We start from the raw sequence: 25,313 nt of genomic DNA, 5'->3' as shown, positions 1-25,313 counted from the left end.
ATGTCGTAGGGGACTTCCACTAGAGAGGCTTCCATAGGGAGTTCCAGTTGGCCTAGGCCCATAGAGTTGTTATCCGTTGAGGAGCGCTCTAGAAATGTATCGGGAGTTATAGTTGGGGGCACCTTGAATGATGTTCCGGGAACACATTCGTGGATGAAAGCTCGTATGCCGTAGGCCATTGGGCTGGATGATTTGTATGATATGTGTATAGTTCATTATTGTTATTTTACATCTGAGTGAGCCATTGGGAGAAGTGATCCTCTAGAACCTCTGGATTACTGTGATATATTTGTATATCTCTCCCCGCATTATGGGGCTGTATTTCAAGTGGTTGTAGCGATGCATGGATCTTGGGCAAGAGGCCCATCTGTTGAGCATGTGGAGAGTACATTGGAGAGATGTCATTTCGCATTTTGGAGTATTTTGTATAGGCTATACTTAGAGCATGAACATTTGATATTGCATGAGTGACATGTACCATGCTTTTATCGTTCATGTTATATTTTGGCTAAGTCTAGTGTTGTATAATTATGGTTACTTTTGGATTATTTTAATTGTAGTTATATTTAGAATTTAGAGAATTGTAATTTAAAGTATCGTGGATCTTGTATAACTTATGAAACATGTATGTGATGAAAGGGAAATAGGTCTATTCTAGGTTATAATTATACTGTCAAATGATTTAAATGCATGAAATGGAATTATGTGATTGAAATGAGTAATAAGTTGTAAATGGATTGATCAATGAAATGAGGAATAATGTAAATATGTTGTGAGTTATAAAAGCACCAAGGTTTGTTGATCCTTATGTGCCACCCTTGTCAATTAGGTACAATTTAATGGTTTAGAACACACTTTGGGCAAAGTAGGATTAGTTAATAAAACAAATGAGATGTCGTCGAATTTTCTAAGAAATTATCTGTTTTTAGGCCAACTTTGAGAGAGCATATCTCCCTCCACAAAAGTCCAATTGGGACATGCCACACACCATATTAAAGGTTGAGATGTCAGATATGTTTTCCAAAAATTTGGTACCATTTAGAGTTGTATACCATCCTGTACGACGAACAGAACACATACTTCCCAATCTGGTCATGTGCTGGGGCTGTTCGGGTCCCCTGATTCCAAAAAAACTTTCTCCCTCAATTCTTACTCAAATTAGGCTTATGATACATCAAATTAAAGCTCATGGTGTCTAGTATTCTATATCAAATTTGAGAGCAATGTATTTCATAAATAGTTCAGAATCGTAGAAATGGTGAGGGAGGTTTGGTGCTTTGTTTGAAGTTGGCTGGCAGCTTTGCTTATCCAACTTCAAATGGTTATAACCAGAGCTAGAAAACTCGAATTGAGGCATGTAATACCTTTTTGGAAAGGTAATTGAGTCTAGTTTAACATAATAGAAGATGGAAAATTAATAATGGGTGGATCACACTCAATATTAAAAAGTGAGTTTTATGCTAAGTAGGTTTATGAGAACCTCTTAGTAACTTAAAATAAGTAATGTATGATAGCTTAGCATGTATTATATGAATTTTGAGTTTAGTTTTTAGTTGCGATCACAGTTTGTATCATTACGTATTATGTTTGTTTTAAATTGCATACGTAATGAAAAGGAAAAGGTTTACTCGTATTTTTAAATAAACTGCTGTGATTGTAACTGCACTTAATACCATAATCAATGTTAACAATACTGGAATGTAACAGCCTGTTACAAAACCTTGTGGATTTCTATTGTTTAAGTGTTTTAATATCTTGTATCAATTGACCTTGAGCATGACCGAGAAAGGAACTTCCAAAATGAGAGGGATTTCAGACAGCTGAACAATAAAAGAAAGGTGAGTAATGTAGTAACACTCTCACTAGTCGCCTTAGGAATAAGGGTCCACCTCGTTGACGAAGGTTCTGTACTGAGTCATTGTCGGGAATAAAGTCGTCATAGGAATATGGGGCTTCATATACCATTTAGCCCATGAGCTAAGGAATCAAAGTTGGCATTTTATAGTCCTAAACAAATTCATTGGGCAAGGTCTTGAGCCGAGATTTCAGTTGGTTTAATAGTGGATTAGTGGATCCATTCCCTTTCTTTTATTTATCGTTCCATTCATCACACCACCGTGTAAGTCTTTGCTAAATCTCACTTTACTTTTCTGCGTTATTTTATTTTATTTCGCACCAGACACCTCAATCAATCATTCCAATGATTTGTCCTTCCTTCTTTTATTATGAAGGACTTGAATATATAACGATGCGATGAATTGTTTGAAGTAAACCAAACCATTTGTCACAAGGGGACACTCTTAGGATACTTAGGAACATTAACCAGGGCAGTTCAATAATGTTAACCTATTCTTTTCATTCTTTCTTTAACACAACTGAAAATATTAGTTAGAAACACTTTCTATGTGGGAACAATAATCTGGGACTTAAACACTCCCCTTTATTACTTGATGTGTGCACTTGCGTGAAGTGGTCTTCATTTTAGGGAACAATTGTGCTCCCTCTGATTGAATATAAGAAGAACCAAAGTCACAATCTTGGGAACGAATGCATTTTTCTTGATAGACTACAAGAGGACCCAACATGATCCAAGTACAAAGCATTTATATAATAAAGATCTAGGATATGCAAATAATAATGCAATACAAAGAATCAAATCCTAGTTGAACATTGTGTAGATTGTGGCAAGAGATATTACAAATGATTTTCTCCCATTTTTACTAGCATATAATAATATGTGCAAGTTATAGGCATATGACTAACATGAGATTAAAAATAACATATAATGATTCTTCCATTGACATAATTATATAAACCACGAGATATAAATAACAAATAAAGGGCTTGACTCCCCTCAAATCTTGCATACCAAAGACAAATATGAAATATATAATACATGTGTTGATGCATGTACTAAGGGACACATGTCCATGATTATGAACATATCAATATCAATCAATAATCGACATGAAAGGCAGTTATTGAAACACAAGATAGATCCAATTATTTATATTTCTCAATACCATATAAGTATATTCTCACAAACTAGAGCAAGGCAAAGTATGTCATCTCTTAATCCCTCAAATAAAAATATTTTTAAACTCTATCCATATAAATAACTTTGTAAAGGCAAATTCATTTTAGAAAGCATTTAAGAGTGATAAATATATTGTCCATTTAAAAAGAGCATACCCTTGAGTGTAATTCAAAAGAATATTGAAAGCACCTTTTGTCCTTTTTTTTATTAGTTAAAAAGCCTTGAAAGAATATAGATATTTTGAAGGCTAAGGTTCATCCTTAGAATTTTCAAATATTCTCATTTGTAAATCATTTCAAAAGATTGATGTTTGAAGCTTTCTCAAATTTTCTCTCAAGATTTGATAACACTTTTCAAAGCAAGTTGAGAGAATACAACAATGAAAGGAAATATTCAAACATTTTTAATTTTCAAGAAAATTAGGAGATGATGAGTACTTTCGATATCTTGAAATAGATTTTAAGAGTATGAAATTTCATAAAATCTTTTTCTAAAATGTTATTAACGGATTTTCCATCTTCAAAAACATATTTTAAAATAGTGACATCATTTTTATGAGATTTATAACATACACATAATTTGTGGATGAAAATTGTAATATCTCTATCTCGAGCTGGTTCAATTAACGTACATATTATACTAAAACATGCATCAGCGGAAGACTTAACTTATAATCTTGCCTTAGCTTATGAAAATACGAGCTAACTTTTTCCTTTTATTTATTTCATTTCACATGATACATAGCCTTACGTCCATTCTTTCTTATCAATCTTAATTTCTTTTCTAAACTTTCATCTTTCATTCATGACCATATGCAATGGTCTTTGACCATCTGAATATCACAAAAAGTGTCAATCCAAACGGAGTCTAAAATCGGACAGCATAACAGATATAAATTGAACAAAAGAGGATTAAATCTCACTCTCATAATCCATACCTGATAAACATATAATCTCATCATATGATATTATTATATATGGTCCAGCAACGGACCTATTACCCATCCATGGGCACATGCATAATTGGCTTCGTGCCACTATGTCTAACACCATACATATCTCAGCACATTCACATATCTGAATACTACATCATCATATAATATGCCTGAATATACAGATGTACATGCATCAAAATCCAAAAACATGTACAAAATATATACATGTCATATACAATATAATAGATCAGACATCATGATCCCAAAATGAATGGATCACAACTAAATAATAAATACATGTCTTTTAAAATAATAGCAGCATAAGGCTACACACGAATCGTGTCTCTACACAGTGATGACGAATCATCCAAAATACCCATATCCACTACGACACCTCTAGCCACGAGTCGTATCTTTGCCCCGTGTAGGCTCATCAGCTATGTGCATACTTGAAATGATGTCCCCAAATGGAGTGAGATAACAAATCTCATTAAGCTCCAGGATATAGAGTGATCTCCATACCCTGGGCCCACTTCTACATGAAAGTAAGATACAAAGTATACAAAGCACCATATAAACAAATATCATAACAAAACTAAGCATATTCACATATCATATCAGAGGTGTACATAGTCATTACCAAGAGAGGACCCCAAGCGGAAATCAATGTGTAACACCCCGTGTATTAGCATACAAATGGTATTAAGCCCAACTCGAAATAAATGCAGAAGCTAGTTAATTCAATTATGAATATCATTATTTAAAGTCAAGTGGAATTACTTTTTTCCTTTTTAAAACAACCCGTATCTAATTGCAATACTAGAAATAGTGTGAATAACCTCATGATCATAAAGCTAAGTCATGGGTCTACTTCAAGTAGCCATGACAATATCCTGATACATCATTTATACAAATACCACTAAACAAAGCTAAGCCAAATTATTTAAAATGGCATGGACAACCCCTATGCTCACACCAAATAGTAATAATAGGTACTACAATCGTCATAAACATCATGTATCAAATACATCAACTGTATTCAACATAATAAAAAATAAGCATGCACATAATATAAGCTCTACTATGGCCTCTTGCCTCTAAAGATATTTGTCTCATGCACGTCTGCACCTGAAAATATGCCCCAAAAGGGGTGAGTACTCTAACATAAATCTCAATAAGACAAGAGGTCCTCAAGGACTCTTCCGCCCCAAGCTCACTTACAAGTATATAATAAGTATGACAAAATAATAAAATGCATGGCAATAACAATGCAGTATCATCATGGTAAAATAATATGATCATCACATAATCATATATCTCAGTATATATGATGTGATGTATGCAAATGCAGTTCAACTGACCAGATAATAGGATAGGCATTACGCACGTCTGCAACCTATCAAAACATAAGGGTCGCAGCCTTATGCCTTACACACCAGGGTCACAGCCTGATCGTGTAAGTGATCAACATCACATCCAGACATTACATCAACAAGCATATCCACATATATCAGATAAATATCAATGCATGAAAATTTTTAGAAAAGGAATACCATGCACATAAAACCATCCTCCCATGGAGTTTGGTGAAACAAACAGTAGATAAATTCGCGGACCGAAAGCTTACATGTATCGGTATAGTCCTCCAACACAAACTCAGTATCAATCGGGTCACTCACAGTCACACAATCCTGCAAGTACAATATATTTTATGTCAAACATACCATTAATAATCAAATTCTACAATTTCATGACATTTGAACTACATTTTCTTTTTCGTTTTGTGATTGCAGGCTTCTTCCAAAACCCCAAGCACAAAATCATATTTACCATATTTAAAACTAGTATTGCTACTCTTTACTAAACATCCCAATATTTTATTAATTTAAAATACATATCACAAGCTTTCCAACGACATATTATATGTTTCAATCGGAGTTGCAGCTTGAGATATCGCGATTTTACTAAACTAGTGGGTTATTGTCATTTTTTCCCCAGGAGGGAATCGATTCCCAGTTGCGGGGAATGGATTCCCCTACGACAGAATGCAGAAAATCTGCATTTTTTTCTGCATAAACCCGGTTTCCATGGCTTTCTAAGGGTTCTAACTCCGATATACCTACTTACAAAAGTTCAATTAACTTTATTACACTTAGATTAACAACCCTCGACTCAAATCATTACAGTTTCCTAAAACAAGCCATTTTCATAAAAAAAAAGTGCGAAGGAAATGGTATGTTCTTACCTTAAGGCTCTTAAATATAGAGAAAAGAGGGAACTTTGAGGGCTTTGAAGAAACTCCTAGCCACTGCCTTAGTGGTGCATGAAAATTTGGCTTACAAGGTGATGGCTTTCTTCTCAAAGGTTAGTTTTTGAAGCTCACAAGAGTGCAACATTGGCTTCCACACCCTAAACCAAAGAGGACAGCCGCACAACCCCCAAAACAGAACCTTGAATACCCCAAGAGTGGATTTTTCTACCACTAGTCACAAGCTCCCAAGTATTTAAAGGATTTCCATGGAAAAGAGATGAAGAAAGTGAGTACCTTTGATGATTTCACAAGGTGGAGAGCAAGAAGGCATGTAGAGGAAAGGAAAGTGTGCTAGGGTTTAAGGAAAGAAATGGGTCTATGTAGGAGTTTTAGTAAATAAAGGAGGAATAAGGTTTTTGTCACTTAAAGAACATTGCTCACTAATATGATAATATTAGTTCTAATAGCTCCTTTCTTCGTTTTTGTTTCAAATTTTATATTCTTAACCTAGACGTTTTTCTAGAAATTATCATATTTTTACTTTAATTTTTTGAGACACTTCACAGGTACGCATTTATATCATGAAATAGCCGGTATTTGCACTTTTCTTCCGAAAAGCGACTTTATACTGATTATTAAAATTTTCTCATAATTATCCTACATCAATTATAGAACATTTTCCTAAAATCATATTTAACTCATTAAATTCCTAATTTAGCGGTGCAATTTCTTACACAATGTACGTGTTCCCAAGGGTGGACCCCAAGCGAAAATCAGTGCGCATGAATTCATTGACCAAGAATCATCACAATAATCACATCAAAACAAAACATATCATCTTATCATATAGCTCTATATGAATGCATCTATACTAAGTATCAGAAGACAATCATACAATACCAATCATAGTCCATTAACCATGGTGGAACACATAGATAGGAGAACACTCCTTAAACATAGAGATTACCTCTTGAAACTTTAATAATCCGCTTACTTGTCACGCAAGTTACTTCCTCTAAAAGATTCCACAATTTCGAAATCCATAGGCACATCTAGAGAAGGAATTCAAAACGCAACTTAATAAAATGATATCATTCCATGTAATTATACAAGACACACACACACACACACTTTATTGCTTACTTTCTTTAATCACAAAGCTTATGCCAAATATATGCCATCCACAAGTCAAGATTATAATTTCTTAAACTTACATATTATACCATTTTAGGGTGATTACTTGTTCAACAACAATCACATGGTTTCATACTCACATAGGGTCTTAGAATGACATAACCATGCCTCTAAAATACTCCTTACAAATTTTAGAACATCCTAACTTACCAAGACCCCATATGGTTGAAGCTACATACAGGGAGGGCAAGGAGTTCCTCACTTCGTTTTCACATAATCCATAGCTTAACATACTCTTGACTTAACCCTTAAGTCATTCAAACACTCTTTAACAAACGTACACTTCCAAAGTTCATTTTTTCTTTGAATATCTGAAATGCCAAACAAAGGACAACCTTGACATTTTCACATATTTCATGCACTAATATATCATCAATGATCATTTAAACTTCATTACCCCACTTAAGATTACCTCACTATGCCACTTAACTAATTTTGTACAATGGACTCCCAATACCACTTATATGGCCGAAGTACATAGAGGAGCAATTTGAGGGAGTTTTCATCAACTCAACTCATTTTAATTCATAATCATACCAATACAATACATTGGAATCTCAACACATCATCAAGACAATTTTAACATAATCAAACCCTAAATAAATCCTAATGGCCGAAACTTAACAGGGAAGCGTTACATGGGATTTTTCTTCATATTTTCAATTACCCACTTAATTCATCACATACACATACTTGTAAATCTTCACAACATATCTAATTAAATTTTTGAACATTAAACCCTAATTGGGCACACCATGGCCGAAGCCTAAGGGAGGAAATTCAATGGAATTTTTCCAACTTTCCACACATGTACATGTTCCCCTCAAATTACAACATGATATACATCAATAATCAAACACCAATTCAAATTTCAAACTCAACAATTTTCCAGCAAAAAATGCTCATAAATTTCAATACTTAAATCATGAAAACCAAATCATAGGAATAGAGATTTCTTACCTCCAATCACTTGTACAAAGTCTAAGGAACAAAACCCTAGCTTACCTCCATCAAAATGCACATTTTCACTCTTGGATGAATGGTGCCACGAATTGGGGGAAGGGAAGAACTCTTCACATAAGCAATTTCAGCCTAAACTAAGTAGTGGAATGAATTCCTTGGGTGATTTCCTATCAATTTCATGTAATGCACTTAAGCATTTGGTTGAGTGTGGGAGGAGAAATCTAAGGAAGAAAAATTGAAAACCTAAGCCACCCATAGAGATGTGAAGCTCGGCCTTGAGGAGAGAGAAGAGGAAGAGGATGAGTGAATAGTGACCCTCTCTCACTTCACTTAAACTTATATTACATGTGGCCTTTTAACGGATGTTTTCTTCTCACTTAATTTCACTTAACTTGACCCGGTACTAACTCAAAGTTACGGGTATAATTTTATTTTTCTGAGCTAATTTACATTCATTTTTATCCCCTGAGGAACAATATTAGTAATTCAAAGTTGGGTTTTTGGACTGTTTTTTATGAAATACACCGTGAATCACAAACTATGCACTATTTGCACGCGAAATCGTAAAACTTCTAAACTTATCATTTTTGGTCTAAACATGACTTGTTTGACATATATTGGACTTCTATATACTTATCACATCATTTATTCATCTCTAGACTCTATCGATTGCTTAACTTTTTAGTTATAGAGAGTTTACCTGGCAGTAGCAAAATTCTAGACCTCTTAGGAATATTGAGAGCCCAATACTTATCACTTCTTTCTGTATTTCTCTCTTTGTTATCTTCCTTTATTAGGCTCTGAGAGTATGAGCCCATAAGTTAGGTTCATAATAGATACAAATAGATCAATTATTAAAATATGATATAATACTTGTTACTTTTATATCAATGTAAGTCGATATTTGTTTTTAAATATAAATTCCCATTTCTCTTTATAAAACAATCCATTAAAACCACATGGCCTCTGGGATTTTAAATTTCCTAAACCTCGTTGCCTTATTAATTTGCGATACAGAAAAGACTCTAAACCTATGGTTTATCTCCTTTACAAACAATTTGGAAATAACATTATAACCGTATACTAGTTTCTTAAGTTGCTTGATGTCTAAAGTTCAGTGAAATGATATTCCACTAAATTTAAGATTTCTTTAGTGTTTTTCAGTCAAGGCCTTTGAGAGTCCATTATCCTTGATATTCTATTCCTTCTTTTTCCCTGAATTATCATATCATGAATGAATTATGTTTCTATTACCCCACCTTAGCTAAATGTGTTAAAATGGCCTGAAGCTCATGGGCCAACCCCACAAAGTCTTATATTTGGCCTTAATTCATTAGGGCCTTTTTGTAATAGGGCTTTTTTTTTAACCTTAACCATCAAAACCAATTTACCAGGATGAATAAGGGCTTAAGCATGGGTCAAACATTTTCTTTCATCAACAGTTTTATTACTCAAAAATATAAAAAAGTATATCTAAAAAATATAAAAAATTAAATATTTATAAGTATAAAATAAATTATAAACATAATACAAGTAAAAATAAAATTTTCAACAATAATATGTTTCAACATAGAATTTCATCTTCTTATTAATAAAAATAAAATTTTCTATTGACATCTAAGCATGTTATATATCCAAATTTTCACTAAAACATATTGTATAAAATGCACCTTGTAGTTTTGTGAATAATAATGATTAAAAGGGTTTTTTTATAACGGTAGTAGTTGAAGAAAATCAAAGGTTTAACTTTCAAATATATAGCACAATAAGAACAATTGTTCAATACTAGTACCAAAATCATTTTTCCATTACTCATTTTGATTTTCCACTAGAGTTGCTATAAGAAATGGTTATGTTATGACTCTTGTTCAGAAAATCTTCATTTGATGGCATCTTTTAACAACAAAATTTAGTAAAGGTTGTAAAATTAAATTTTTACTTATATTAAAATTTTGTTTACATTTTCACTTCTATATTTGTGTTCAAATATTAATTTTATTAAAAGGATTAAATTATGAAAATTTTATAATTTGTATAAAATATTTTATGAAAGTGTTATTATTTGATAAAATAATTTTTAATATATGGAATATTATAATTTTTTTTTTTAAATTATAATTTTGGTTGGCCTATGGCTGACTATAACATATAGAGTTTTTTTTCCGTATGAATCTTTATTATTGAGGGCTATTTGACCCTAAGGACTTTTTAGTGCTAACATGCACAAACTAGGATCTAATGGGAAAGGCTCGCCCATTTTAATAGCTTAAGTCCATTTTGATCGGGATCTTTGCCCCAAATAATTCTTTCTTCGTGAATCCATAGTTCATCTATTTCCCTCGAATATCAGCAAATTTCTCAAGCTCCAAATCACCAATGGGCCATTCTGTCTATTCTTTCATTTGGATAAGTGTAGTTTATTTGTTTCTTTGGGCCTTGGTCCTCTGCTAAAATAAACTATAATTCATGAAGCGGGCTTTTATTTTCTTTTATGGACTTTTCTTTTTCTTATTTAAAAAAATGAGTAATTTTAATTCTCAATTTTATCCTCATAAATCCTTTTTAAGACTTTAATGGGAACCGTATGAATCACTTAAAATAAGTTATGGTGGCATGAGTATGTTATACGGTAAACTACATGGAAATTTGTATAAAAAAAAAATTGAAAGAAAATTGATAAATTTTGTATAAGAATAATTTTCCGCTGAAAATAACTTTCCATTTCTGAAATGGAAAGAATTCAAATTTCTATACTTGAGGTTCTCCAGCTCTTTCCATGTCGTTTTTCTTTTGGAGATCAGCACCCAAATAAATATTTATAAGGTACTTATAATTCAATTAATCTTTTATTGGTCAATGGGAAGATTACACAATGAATTATATATATATATATATATATATATATATATATATATATATATATATGAGGAGAGATATTCTCACTACCAAATTTTTTACTTTACTACCTATCTAATCACCATTAGATTAACATTTTCTCTTTCTTCAAAAACTTTTTAACATTCTCTCTCTTTGATCCAATGGTGATGTGATGGGTAGTAAGTTAGTAGTAAAAAATTTTGGTAGTTAGAATATCCTCACTCTATATATATATATGAGGCAGGATCCTTTGACACCGGTGTCAAAAAAAAAGTTTGACACCTCGTCTTAGAGCCGTTAGATTAAAAAAAAATCAACGATTCTGATTTGTAAGCATGTGACACCATTGATTTTTTTTAATCTAACGGCTCTAAGATAAGGTGTCAAACTTTTTTTTTGACACCGGTGTCAAATGATCCTGCCTCTATATATATATATATATATAAACCTCAGCCTAATCATTCTTATTGAAAAAATTTAAGCCTAAAGAAATATTCAGAAAAAAAAGTACTCAGCTTTTGATTATTAATTTTTTTTTTCTTTCCTTGGGGGCACATCATAATATAATAAGACCTTTTAGGCCTTCACATAAGTCATTCCAGAAAAAAACAATTTCAAACATATGGTTTTCAAATGAACCTCACATGAATGGTGGGTCCTATTATGATTAAGATGTTGCTAATGATTTTCTTTCTTTCTATTATTTAAGTATTTAACTAAGCAAAATTTGAGTCAATTTTATTACTAACTATATAATCAAATTTCTGATTTGCTAAAACAGAAAGATTGATTATTCTAACCAGCCCTTGTCAAATTGAGAAGAAAAATTATAATGGATTTGCTGATGCAATGCAAATAAAAATAATAAAAATTGAATGACATATAAGCTATTCTTGTACACGTCAATGAGAAAGTAAGATCTTCTAATTAGTGGTGCAGATTCCGCCATGGATCAAATGACAAACTTTTTTTCGCCACTCATAAAATTAAAATGGTTAGCTCACAAGTTCAGGGTCTTTGGGGGCCAACTCTTCAGGGTTTGGAACCGTCAACCGTCCAAAATGATAATTAATTAATATTCTTTTCTACAGGTCTAATAATGACGATTATGAATTAGTTATATAAACTATATATTTATCTTAACCATATGATTAATTTGAAGTATTTGTTTTTTTATAATTATTTATTATTATCAACTTTGGTTTCCAAAAGGAAGGGGACAAAGTGGCTTCTCAAACAGCATAATTCTGCATTGACCTCCCTTATCATGCTCGTCACCCTCGTGTCATGTAACTTTCTCATTTATTCCCCACTTTCTAGGGTGGCAACAGCATGCGCCTACATATCATATATATTTTTCGTTTGGCTTCATCAATTGTTATGTCCTATCGTATCTCACCCCACCAAATATATACTATTAATAATCTCATTTTCTCTCTATAAACAATTTTATGTTCTGTAACGTTTTAAGACTGGTTAGTATTGTAGCAACCTATTATATCTGCATTGGGTTTTCGTTATATCTTGAAAAATGAGATAATGGCTTGAGTATATTATTTATTTATTTTTTTGGAATATTTCTCCTGGTTCATCAATTACCTGACCAATCTTGCTCGAGCATTGTCAGACCCCATTCTAGGAGACGACTCTTTGATTAAGAGAAACAAGCTCCTTACCATTTAAATCAATGACTGTTGGTTATATTAAAAAGTTTATGTAAAAAAGTTTAGGCTAAAATTTGTTTGAAAAGCTGGGATGAGATTATCACTTTATGAAATATTCAATTTTCAGATATGGAAAAAAACAATTCTGTAATTCATCTCACACTCAAGCCTATGAAAGATAAGTCTTTCGTGTTGAAGCATCCAATAACAAATAACTCAGTCTTGAACTATATTTTTATATAAAAACACCACGCATACATATGTTTGAACTTTGAACAATATGATATCTGTTCAATCTTCATATTTACAACTTGCCTTGTATATGTACTCCATTTAACAAACTTCTTAGAAAGAACAATTCTTAGAGGAGCACGTGCCTATTAGGTACAATTATAAAAAACTCAAGATAGTATTAAAATAACTTCAACAAAGCCTTTATTACATTTTTTTAATTATTATTTAATATATATTAAAGTTTTGGTTGGTTTTACCTGGTAGACACTGTGCTCATGCAAATTTAATTCTCATAGAAAGACCATATATAGTCGAAATTTCAGTCAAGCTATACCCCTTACATGTTATAAATATAAAAGGTTTAGGCTTTAGTACATCACGTTATTGGATAGATATTATTACTACCAATTAGAATTATTACCAACGTTACTATCATTTTATTTTACCATTAAATTGATTATATTGATCTAACGGTTATATTTATTTTCACCTTTATATGATTATGAATTATGATTCCCCATATTTAAGGAGAAAATATTAAATATGTGAAATCATAACCATACAAATGTGAAAATAAATATAAAGTATTAAATATATATGGAGAATCATAACCATATAGATGTGGAAATAAATATAATCATTGAATCAACATAATCAATCTAACGGTGAAATAAATTGATAATGACATTGATTTTTTTTTTGGAAAACCTGATAATGATATTGATAGTAATACTAATTTATAGTAACAATAATTATCTTCACGCTATTTACTAAATATAATTTGTAAGGAAAAAAAACCTTGCACAAATTAAAGATCATTTCACATTGGGTAAAGTATTAATTACAGTGTGCCATTCTGTGTGAGACGACTTTTCATACAAAATACTTGTCGTTTGTAAAAAAAATAAAGGGTTCACTTTTTTTAGTCAATGTAGATAAATTATCTATATTGAGCTCAAAATGATGTTATTTTGGAGCAAAAATCATATTATTTTTATAATTATAATTTATTTCATGATTATAATAGTCTTTCTTATTATAATTTTTTAATCTTTCAACCCAAAATGATATTATTTTGGGAGTGAATATAAATAATTTATCTACATTGATTGTTGAAATGTTAAAGCCAAAAAAAAAAAAAATTAAATCAAGTTGAGACCTTTGTAGTTGCTAGTTCACACGAGTGTGCAAGATAGCTTTTAGATAGCATAATAGCATATTATTGGATTAGAAATTAGATGTGGCGCAATAAAAGCATCATTCATTGCTGATAGACATTTAAACCCGAGCCCCCTATTCTGCTTTGGTAAAGTAATAGTCCCCCAATTAATAAGGTGATGCTTCCTTCTCCCTTCTTTATCCCCCTAAATGAAATTCCTCTAAATCCTCTCTATATCATTATACACAGACAAAGGCAAAGTAAGGAATAGAAGCCAAAACTGACTGAGCCAAAGTAATCCTTCCTGCCTGCGAAAGAGATTGTTGCTGCCAAGTATTTAATTTCTCTTTTAGTTTATCAACTATCCCTGCATAGAGATCCTTGGATGCTCTACCATGTTGCATCATGGAACCTAAATATCTACCCACCTTCTTAACATGCTTGAATCCACTTTTCTGAATAACTCTTGAAATAACATCTTCACTTGTATTTTTAGAGAAGTACACACTAGTTTTGTCTACACTAAGTTTCTGTCTTGAGGCTTCTTCAAACAGCTGGAGACACTTCAAAAGAAGATCAATTTGATCCTCCTTAGCTTCCATGAAGATCATCAAGTCATCCGCAAATGCAATATGAGATATCGAGGGACCATTTTTTCTAACCCGAATTGGTCTCCAAAGGCCACCACTCACAGCAGTGTTAATGATATGAGTTAATTTTTTCAAAGCAATAACAAAAAGATAAGGAGAAAGAGGATCACCTTGTCTAATACCTCTTGAAGGGTTAAACTCCTCAGTTTTTCCACCATTCCACATGACATTAGTCCTAGATGTTTTCACACACTGCATAATCAAATTAATGAAATGCATAGGCAGCTGAATTTCCTCCAAAGTATTTTGCAGAAAACTCCAAGAAATCCTATCATATGCCTTAACTACATCAATCTTCACAGCCATAAAAGCTCTTCTACCTCTCATTTTGTGCATTGAATGGATCAGCTCTTGGACAATCACAATATTATCTTGGATTTGTCTATGAGGAACAAAACTAACCTGACATGGAGATATAATCTTATCCATAACTGGTTTTAGTCTTTGAACAATCACCTTAGACAATAACTTATATAAAACTGAACAAAAGGAGATTGGCCTAAATTGAGAGATACATTTAGGACTTTTTGTTTTAGGAATCAGAACCAGAAGAGTGGTATTAATATCTTTGACCAGATTCGGATTGGTCCAAATGTTAAGAATAGCCTTAAACACTTGGCTCTTCACATTGCTCCACTATTTCTGGAAGAAAATGGCAGGGAATCCATCCACACTCGGTGCCTTAAAAGCACCCATACTCTGCAATAAATTTGTAATCTCATCCATATTAGGAGCTTTAATCATATCATTCTTGATCTCCTGCGACAGAGACATCCAGTTATTAGGAGAAGATAACCATCTGCGATCATAAACCTCCTCTTTGAACAAATTCTTGTAAAAATTACAGACAAGCTCCTTAAGATCAGCTGGATTATCTATCCATTGATTGGTATCATTTTTCAGCCTACTAATTTTATTGTTACTTCTTCTGATAACTGTCTTCAGATGGTAGAATATGGTATTTTTATCCCCATCAACAATCTAATTATGCCTTGACTTCTGAAACCATAACATTTCCTCCTCTTCCAGCACTAGATCTAAATTATTTTGCAAATTTATATCCAGCTCTTGAAGATAAGAGCAATCAGCAATGGATCTCTGCACCTGAACTTTGGCAATATCTCTGATTAAACTTTCCTTCCTTTTTTCTATACTTCCATACACCTCCTTATTCCATCTTTTTAAATGAGGGACAAAATCATTCAACATGTGGCTAACTTTAGCATCTTTATCCATCCTTTTAAGCATTAAATCATTAAAATTCGAGTGATCCAACCAAGAGGCAATGAACCTAAAAAGCCTGTCATGCCACTACTTTACATGAGTTGATAGATTCACAAGCAGAGGGTTATGATCTGAGTGATGTCTAGGCAACACTCTAACTTCAGTATCTTCAAAACAGATTCTCCAATTCAAATTTACAACAACTCTATCTAGCTTCTTATACACCCTTTGCAAATGATTCCATTTCGGACCTTGCCAGGTAAAATGGGAACCAAAACAACGAAGATCATCAACATGACAATCATTAAGGAACTCCAAAAACCTATCACATTTGGACCTATCCGGTTGAGATCCTTTAGTTTTCTCCCCAACACTCAACACTTTTAATATCAATAAAATCACCAGCTAGCAGCCATGGCTCATTAATATTAAGGCTAATTTGGTGCACTTCCTGCCACATACCATGCCTCTCATCTTCACGAGGACTACCATACACAGCCGTACATAAAAAACTATGACCCTCACCTATTTTCACACTCATATGGATGAACTGTTTTGACTTTAAAATCGATTGCACCTTCTCCCTTTTAGCATTAAACACAACCCAGACACCACCAAAAAAACCAACAGCTTCCTCAAAAATAGCATCATCAAACTTGAGCTTCTTCATTAGTCGACAACTATTCTCACTCCCAGTACGGGTTTCCATAAGGATTACCATACAAATATCCTGCTTATCCACAAACATCATAAGGGATCGACCAAGAGAAGGCTTGGCCGCACCTCTGCAATTCTGAAAAAGCAAAGACATTAAGAAACTCTATTGGATGTTACAGGATGAGATTGCACCTGTGACAAACGTCCAACCAAATTTCTTCCTACTCCACGATTAGTAGCATTAGTTTTAGGCTTACTAGGAATATCCCTAGTTAACCTATTCCTTGGATCAGGGGGTTTCACCAGTTGCACACTCCCTATGGCTTCCAGAGAACTTTTTTCACCCTGCTCCTTCATAACAGACGCACTTTCCTAGAAAAGACCTTTCTATTTGAATCCAACTGCCCTTGAATGGCATCATCCTTATTCTGAACAAAAGTTGGATTTTGTCTGACTTCAACTGCATTATGAATCCTTCTTATCAATCAAACCTAAATCTTCCTCCTTATCAATATTCATGATATCATCCTAAACTAGACTGAAAGCATTTTTTGTTTCCACTCAATGAATCCCATCATATGATCCTCTCCTCTTTCTTACACTTAACACCAGATTCTTTTCCCCCTCCCTCAAGCTATTTGAAACCTCCTTGACCGCAGTCTCCTTCAAACTACTTTCCTTTCTCTCTTCAACATTAGGCCTTGAAACATTCTCTTGGGTTGAAACTCTCTTATTGTCACCTCCTTTAATTTCTTTTCCTTTTCCACCATCTCTTCTCCCAACAAAATTCCTACCTTTTTTTGTCTCGTAACTACCATCCAAGGTCCGTAGCCTTCGAGATTTTCCTCCTCCATTGAAGACTCGCCCTTCTCATTACTTGCACCCTCATCAATAATCATTCCTCCTTCAACATTAACCAATTCATTTGACGAATTAATGTTATTACACATTTCAGACCTGTGACCATATTTGCCGCAAGAATAACAAATAAGATGAAGACCTTCATATTCCACTTTTTTATATCTTCCTTCAATCAGATATTCAGCTTTTAAAGGCTTACCAAGATCAACCTCCACACAAATCCTTGCAAATTTTCCTCTAGCAAGGTTGGTAGTAGCAGCATATAAACAGATAAACTTACCAATCCAATTACCAACACTTTTGATCAATGAAGTATTCATATACTCAATAGGAAAACCAGGAAGCCTCACCCAAGCAGTAATCTTATTAATGGAGGATTGATACGCATTAAAATTTGGTTCCCAAGATTTTATAGCCAGATAATGATCAAAAATAGTCCAAGGTCCACTAGCTAACACATGTTCCATATCAGACTTTTTTCAAACCGAACGAGGTAAAAGTCATTTTCGATATCTGTTACGAAAATGTTCCCATCTCTAGCCCACATATTTTCCAATCTCTTTCTCAAGAAGTTGATCGAAAGTTTTTTTCCAAGGAGTTTAACAATAATAGATTGTTTCCACGACTTCCATGCCTTCTCCTTGATCTGAGCCGATAATTTGAAATTTGTTTTGCCATCTTCTCTAGTCTCCAAAGTAGCTTCCTCTCGTATTTCAGTGTCTTCTTGCTTTCCTGGCTCCTTACCATCTAAGTGCATCTCATTCGCCTTGTTAGTGTTTAGATCTTCATCGTCATCGACATCCCATTCTCCATTATGTCTCATTAGGATTTCCTTGAAAATCGATTGTCCGTCCATCCATGCTTCCTCCCTCTTCGCAGGAGTTTGATCATTAGAGAATTGCCCCTAACCCTTGTATTTCTTTTTACTCCTCTGAATATTGTCGATCTCTTCAGTAGCTAAAGCACGCACGTTGGGTGAATGCATGGCGGGATTCCCTAGGAAACCCTAGCTGAAACCTAGCAAATAATATTTTTTTATAAATATTTTTTTAACTGATTATTTTTTTAACTAGTTAAAAGGGGTGTTCATAGTTTAGTTTTGTTTGGTTTTCTTTATCGAACTAAGCTAAACTGAAAAAATCACTTCAGTTCAGTGAACTAAACTAATTTTTTTTAACCAGTTTAGAATTGGTTATGAACTAATTTTGAATGTGTTTTAAAAATCAGTTCTAAACCCAAATGGAAATATAAAAACATTGCGAAAAAATATAAAAAAAATCAAAAATATAAATAATTCTAGAAATTAAAAAAAATAAACAATTAAAATAAATATAAAATAAAGTAAAGTAAAAATAAAGATAAAAAAGAAAAAATTTATAGGAAAAAGAAAATAAAAGTAAAAATAAAAAACTGAATAAATAAAGTAATAAAAATAAAGAAATAAAAATAAAGAATAAAAGAAGACTGAATAAAAAAATAAATGAGAGAGGAAAAAAGAGAAAGAACTGAAAAGAAGAAAAAAAGAAAAAAAAAACAATTCAATTCATGAATTGGTTGATTTTTCAAAAAATCAATTGAGTTCATGAACTGAATTTTGAAAGTTGCGTGTAGTTTAGATATTTTGATTCTTTTGCACACATTCAAAATCAGTTCTGAACTCAAATGAAATGTATTAAAAATTGATGAAAAAAATAAAAAATACTCATTTTTTTTAAAAAAATCAGTAATTAATTAAAAAGAAAAATACATAAAAAAATAAAGAAAACATAAATAAAAATAAAAAATTAAAGAAATAAATAAAAAATAAGGAAATAAATAAATAAAAAGAGAAAAATAAAAAATAAAAGAAACGAAGAGAAGAATAGAGAAAGAAAAAACTAATCCGGTTCGTAACTGATTTTTTAAACCAATTAGGTTGGTGAACTGATATTTTTAAAATCAATTCGTTCGGAAAAAATCAATTCAATTTATGAATTGATTTTTAAAAATCAATTCATTTATATTCTATTCAATTCACATTTCACTTTAGTACTATTTTTTTATTTTTTTTTTGGTTACACACTTTAGTACTATTTTGGACCCACATCTATGAATAGTCAATTTAAACAGTTTGATAGACTGACAGTCTTAACCAACCGGTCATATGAGAGATTAATGGGCAAACCTGACCCGTAGTACTGTGCAATAAAGTAGGGGTGTTTATGGTCTGGATTGGATTGATTTTAAAAGCAAAAATCATTTGATTCAATCCCTTTAGTTTGATCATGTAATCATCCATTCGGTTTGAATATTTTTTCAAATCCGATCCGATCCGATCCAATCTAATTTTTTTCGGATTGAATTAGATCCGTTTTCGGTTTTTTGAAAATCCTAAATTTTTTTTCATGATTATTGTGCAAATAACATTTTTTGTATATATTGACTTTGTAAAAAAAAATTAAAAATAAAAGCATCAGTAAACGATAATATAGTTTGTTTTTTTTTTTTGCAATAAGATATGAAGCTCTACACAGATGAAATTTTGTTGGTGAGATGTGACTAGACTTTTTCTTGGATTTAGTTGATGGGTTAATGGATCTTGGGTTTAGAAATTTAATTTTGGGCTATAATTGAGCAAGGGCCTAAGTTGGTAAAAGGAAATTAATATATTGGATCGGTTTGGATTGGATCGATTTTCATCAATCAATTCGAAAACTGATCCAATTCAATTAAAATTTGCGGTTTTTTTTCGATTTTTCGATTTTCGGTTTATACGGTTATCGGTTTTTCGATTTTCAGTTTATTCGGTTATCGATTTTTCGGTTCGATTACCACAGTTTGAATCGTTTGGATCGATTGATGAACACCCCTACAACAAAAGTCATTAAGTAATGGACAAATAGTTTCTTAATTAAATGTTATAACTCATTTAAAAAAAAAAGTTTTAGCTTGTCTGGGATATTTGCAACTGTTTCAAGGCCCATATGTTGGGCGTGTAATGTGGAGATGTATAATAGACATCAATCAATATATGTAACAAGACTATCTCTATCGATCTATCAGGTTTCCTAGTTTTTTTGTTTACTTGCGGATTGCAACATATGTCCCCATCACCCGTGTTTCAACCATAACTATCATATCCCTTCATGATTTTAATCTAACGGTCAACATGAAATCATAGAAATAAAAAAACTCGAATGACGACCTAGCTAGCAAATATTAATTAACTTGCGATCAAAACCAGCTCACCTATGAGGCTATGAGATCTTATCATTCCCAATCCCCTTAATTAATGTTTATTCCCCCCGTTGAACAATATATATATATTGCTACCCGAATTAAATGTAAAAGTATTAAAAACGAAAATCGAGGTAGCTAAGAAACTTATCTTTTTTTTTAACTATTCTTCCTCGTATTAAAAGTATAAGTGACACGAATTCAATCAAAATAATGAAAAAAATGCATGTCTACAAAGGGTACTTTTGATGAAATAACTAGATAATACTAATAGACTATAAGCTAACTGCCATGTGACCATAACGAGGTGAAAAACGAAAAAAATTCTACATTGATTCAAAATTTAAATATTTTGTTAAAATAATATTGTGAGACATATATGGGATGTGTGCATTTAGATCGCATGTAGAAAAGTACACAAGTGATGTGCATTATAAGTCATGCGTAATTTTGCACAAATTACATATCTTCAATATATGGGACTTGAACATGCACATACATCTCATTGCATTATTTTCACAAAATAATTAAATTTTGAATGAATAGGAAAAAATATTTCCCACAAAAGGCCATAAGGTAACTGGACCCACAGAGATAGGGGTGAGATGCAATCAAGTCAATAAATTAAGTCTCTATCTGGTGAATGAAACAGTGTAAAAACAACAGATGATGGTTGTTGTAAGTAGTGCAGGACCACCTCAAAAACAATTTCTGAATTAGCCCACCATATACAAAACAAAAGTCCTACAAATGATGATCATCTGAAGCACAAGCCTCCACACCCACCCTTTTATATTCTTCCCCTCTCCCAACACTATCATCACCTTGTCGGCACCTTTCGTCTCTCTCTCTCTCTCTCTCTCCTTGTTGGAAACTTGAATCACAATCTTTCTCTCCACACTCTCTCTTACAACTCCACCCTCATATCCCTCTCTTTCTCTCTTTTGTAGCTTCATTCTCATTTCCCAACACAGCATGAAACAACAAGAACAAAACCTCATCCTCCAAAGAAGTGCAAGCGCAAGCACAAGCACAAGAAGCAACAGAAGAATCATCCCTTCAAACCATCATGCGCTTTTATCCGATGATGTGTCGGAAAAACTCCTTTTAAGGCGAGGTTTGTCGCCATCTATCTCTTCCTTTCATCAACAAAACACGAAATCATTACAAGCAAATAAGATATCATCAATCATACGATCATTCCTCAACATCTTCACCTTTCCAACGATCATCCCAACATGCAAGTGGCTCACTATCCCTTCACACCTCTCCATAACCCCTTCCATCGGCCGCAAAGTCACCGGAACCCTCTTCGGCAACCGCCGCGGCCATATCTCCTTCGCCGTTCAGCTCGACCCTCGCACCGATCCCCTTATCCTCCTCGAGCTCGCCATATCCACCTCTTCCCTCGTTAAGGAGATGTCCTCCGGTCTTGTCCGCATCGCGCTTGAGTGCCAAAAGATTCCGGCCGCCGTGCACGGTGGAGGAAGGCAGAGGAGACTCTTCCAAGAGCCTGCTTGGACCATGTACTGCAATGGGAGGAAGTGTGGCTACGCCGTGTCCCGCACGTGCGGGGAGCAAGACTGGCACGTGCTGAATACTGTGCAGAGCGTGTCAGTCGGCGCTGGGGTGATCCCCGTGTTGGAGGACGGCGGAGATGGGAGGAAAGGAGGTGGCGGGTCAGAGGGCGAGTTGATGTACATGAGAGCAAGGTTTGAACGAGTCGTTGGGAGCCGTGACTCGGAAGCGTTTTATATGTTGAACCCTGATGGTAATGGAGGACCTGAACTTAGTATTTTTCTATTGAGAATATGATTAGATTGAAAATTGTAAGAAAAAAGAAAAAAGAAAAAAGAGAGTCATAAGTGATTACCATAGTTGTTTGAAATAGTTTTAAGAAAAAAAATAGGGCATTCTATAAGATTGATGTAATGTTTAGGGATGATCACTTGTTTGTTGTTTTTTTTATTTTATAATTTTGTCCATATATATATAAAGATGATAACATATATGTAATTTATTTTCAGATTGGTATATATACTTTTCTACTAATGTTTAAGGATGTTTTATGTTTATTATTTTTACTTGTATGGTAGTTAACTAAAATTATAAAGGAGGAGGATAAAATAGAAGTATTAACTTACCAGAAACATATTCCGCTTACTTTTAACTATACATGATAGAAAATATATTTATCATGTTGCATCAGACACAGTATATTTCATGCAATACACAAATAAGCAAGTGAGATCCATTAATCAAAAAGAAAAAATGAAAAAAGTGAATTATACTCATTTTTTTTTATATTGCATGAAACAATTTTGAATTGTCTCATGAAATTAAACAATTTGAATTGTCTCATGAAACATAATAAACATATTTTCCATTCATGATTTGGATCACTAAGCTTAGGTAATTGTGAGTGGCGTGTTTGACTGCGCTTGTGCTCGTGCAGCCAACACTTGCAGGCAAGTTATTTTGTGAATTAACTATTATATTATTTTGTTTGGCAATTCATTATATGAAATGGGTTCATTGGATCCTAATTTAATCAAGCTTACGCATGTGAGCATCGTGGACCGCAACTAACGGATTGAAATTTTCTTGGTAATACTAGTATTATTATTATTATCCAATACCTTGTCTTTGTTATCGAGATTGTTTATTTACCTGTTTTCACGTGGGACACTGTATGGCTTCAATTACAAAAGTAGCGTCTATTATAAATAACGCTTTTTGTAAAACACAAAATCTCAAATGAATCACGGCAAACCTATAAAGAGATTTTTCATTTATATTTAAAATTATTTTTAAAGTGCTCACCCAAAAAAAATATTAAAAGTAAATACACAAAAATTGCAACCTAAGTGATATTAGATGTCTTAAAAAATTGTCTACTTCGAAAGTCAAATCTTACTCAAACCACTTCTCTTGTTAAAAACAAAAGCAAAAAATTAGACGATTGTTTCAATTCCTAAGTTAAGTAGCACGTGCAATTTTTAAAAGTTTATAAACTAATACTTATAATTAGAAACAATAAATACTAATAAGATTCAAATTGAAGGTGGAACTATTGGAAGATTTTAGTTTTAAAGATATAGGATTTTGGTTGCTGAGTTATAATTTATTATGTTATCCATTATTAAATTTCTTTATTACTGAAGTCAAACTTAAATTAGTTATATTCAATTTTTTTTTTTTTGTATTTATACACTTATAATATTCACATTCTCAAACCTTTTATAAACTTGATATTTAGTTTGATGGGGAAGGAACATATAATATGTGAACAAAAATTGTTGTAGGTTCAAATTCTAATTAGTTATTTGAGTTAAGCCACGGATATTCCCTTATCATCTCCTAAGTTTTATTGTAGATATGTTATTTTTAACTAAATCGAGAGTAGCGGATTAGTTAAAACGCATCGCAAAATATCACCTTACAGGAAAAAAAAAAAAAAAAAAAACTGTTAATTGCAATCACATGAAGTCTGACTAATAAAACAACTGCACGGATAGTAAACAATGAAACGCAACTATGATGGAGATGCCAAGAAATCTTTGCAGAGAAAATATCAATTTCATTAACTCGCTGCTGTCCTCAATAGACAAGTTGACCATTACTCCCACTCATTCACTGCATCACTCAAAGTGCAAGTTGTTCAAAGTGCGAGCATATTGTGATTATGGAAAGATAAAATTTTCCAGCATATGTGGAAGAGTGTCACCTTTGTGGCACACAATGTATCAGATTTTGATAAGATTCCAAATATATATGTTACACTATATATGGAATACGATGTTATTGGAGGCAGCGCAAATATTTGTGTTGTGGGTTATGGTATAACACATAGAAAACACAAACGCATATAACAAAATCCAATCACAGGAAACTAAAATGCAATATGCATAGCAAAAAAATTGCAGAAAATTAAACTCAAGCCCAATATTGTGTATTGTGTCCTTAAGTTAATCTTACCCCTTTAACGATGCCTAAGGTTCAAGCAGGGGAGGACCTACATGGGGGGCTAGGGTGGGCCCATGTCCTCCTCTAAAATATGAAAATATGTTCTACTATATGATATGCAACATGGTCTAAAAAAGCAAAATTTTGAAAGTGCTTTTAAAAAGTGAAAGACAAGCAATGTTATTTATAAGAAAAGTGTTCCACTCATTCATTGCACCCAACTAGAGATAACTATTATTTACCAGATTCAACCTGCTAGTATATATGGTAGGTTTTGTTCTTGGTCTGCTACCCTCCCCAATCAATGTGGAAAGTTGGCTTTTCTGTTGTATACAAAGAATAGTTCAGTTAGTAATGCATATTCACTTTACCTGTCAAATTTGTCTAGAATTTGATTTTATATTGATTGATTATCTATTTTTTTTT

At 32.8% G+C, this 25,313-nt stretch overlaps 1 protein-coding gene across 1 annotated transcript; it reads left to right on the top strand.

Annotated features, from left to right (window-relative positions):
* Window positions 1–21,896: 21,896 nt before the first annotated feature.
* LOC133304613 (protein MIZU-KUSSEI 1) lies at window positions 21,897–22,736 on the top strand. Its single transcript, XM_061504658.1, has one exon. It carries the CDS (start codon window positions 21,897–21,899, stop codon window positions 22,734–22,736), a length of 840 nt encoding a protein of 279 aa, XP_061360642.1.
* The last annotated feature ends 2,577 nt before the right edge of the window (window positions 22,737–25,313 follow it).

Source organism: Gastrolobium bilobum, unplaced genomic scaffold (assembly GCF_033153095.1).
Source record: "Gastrolobium bilobum isolate Gb01-03AN ecotype WA unplaced genomic scaffold, APGP_CSIRO_Gbil_v1 utg3593, whole genome shotgun sequence".
In the NCBI taxonomy this organism is placed as follows: domain Eukaryota; kingdom Viridiplantae; phylum Streptophyta; class Magnoliopsida; order Fabales; family Fabaceae; genus Gastrolobium; species Gastrolobium bilobum.
Note: the sequence above shows the minus strand (reverse complement) of the source record. Positions and strands in the feature narration are given on the sequence as shown.

What these genes read in the sequence shown, in the direction of transcription:
- LOC133304613 (XM_061504658.1), top strand. Translation starts at nt 21,897, where the DNA reads ATGAAACAACAAGAACAAAACCTCATCCTCCAAAGAAGTGCAAGCGCA.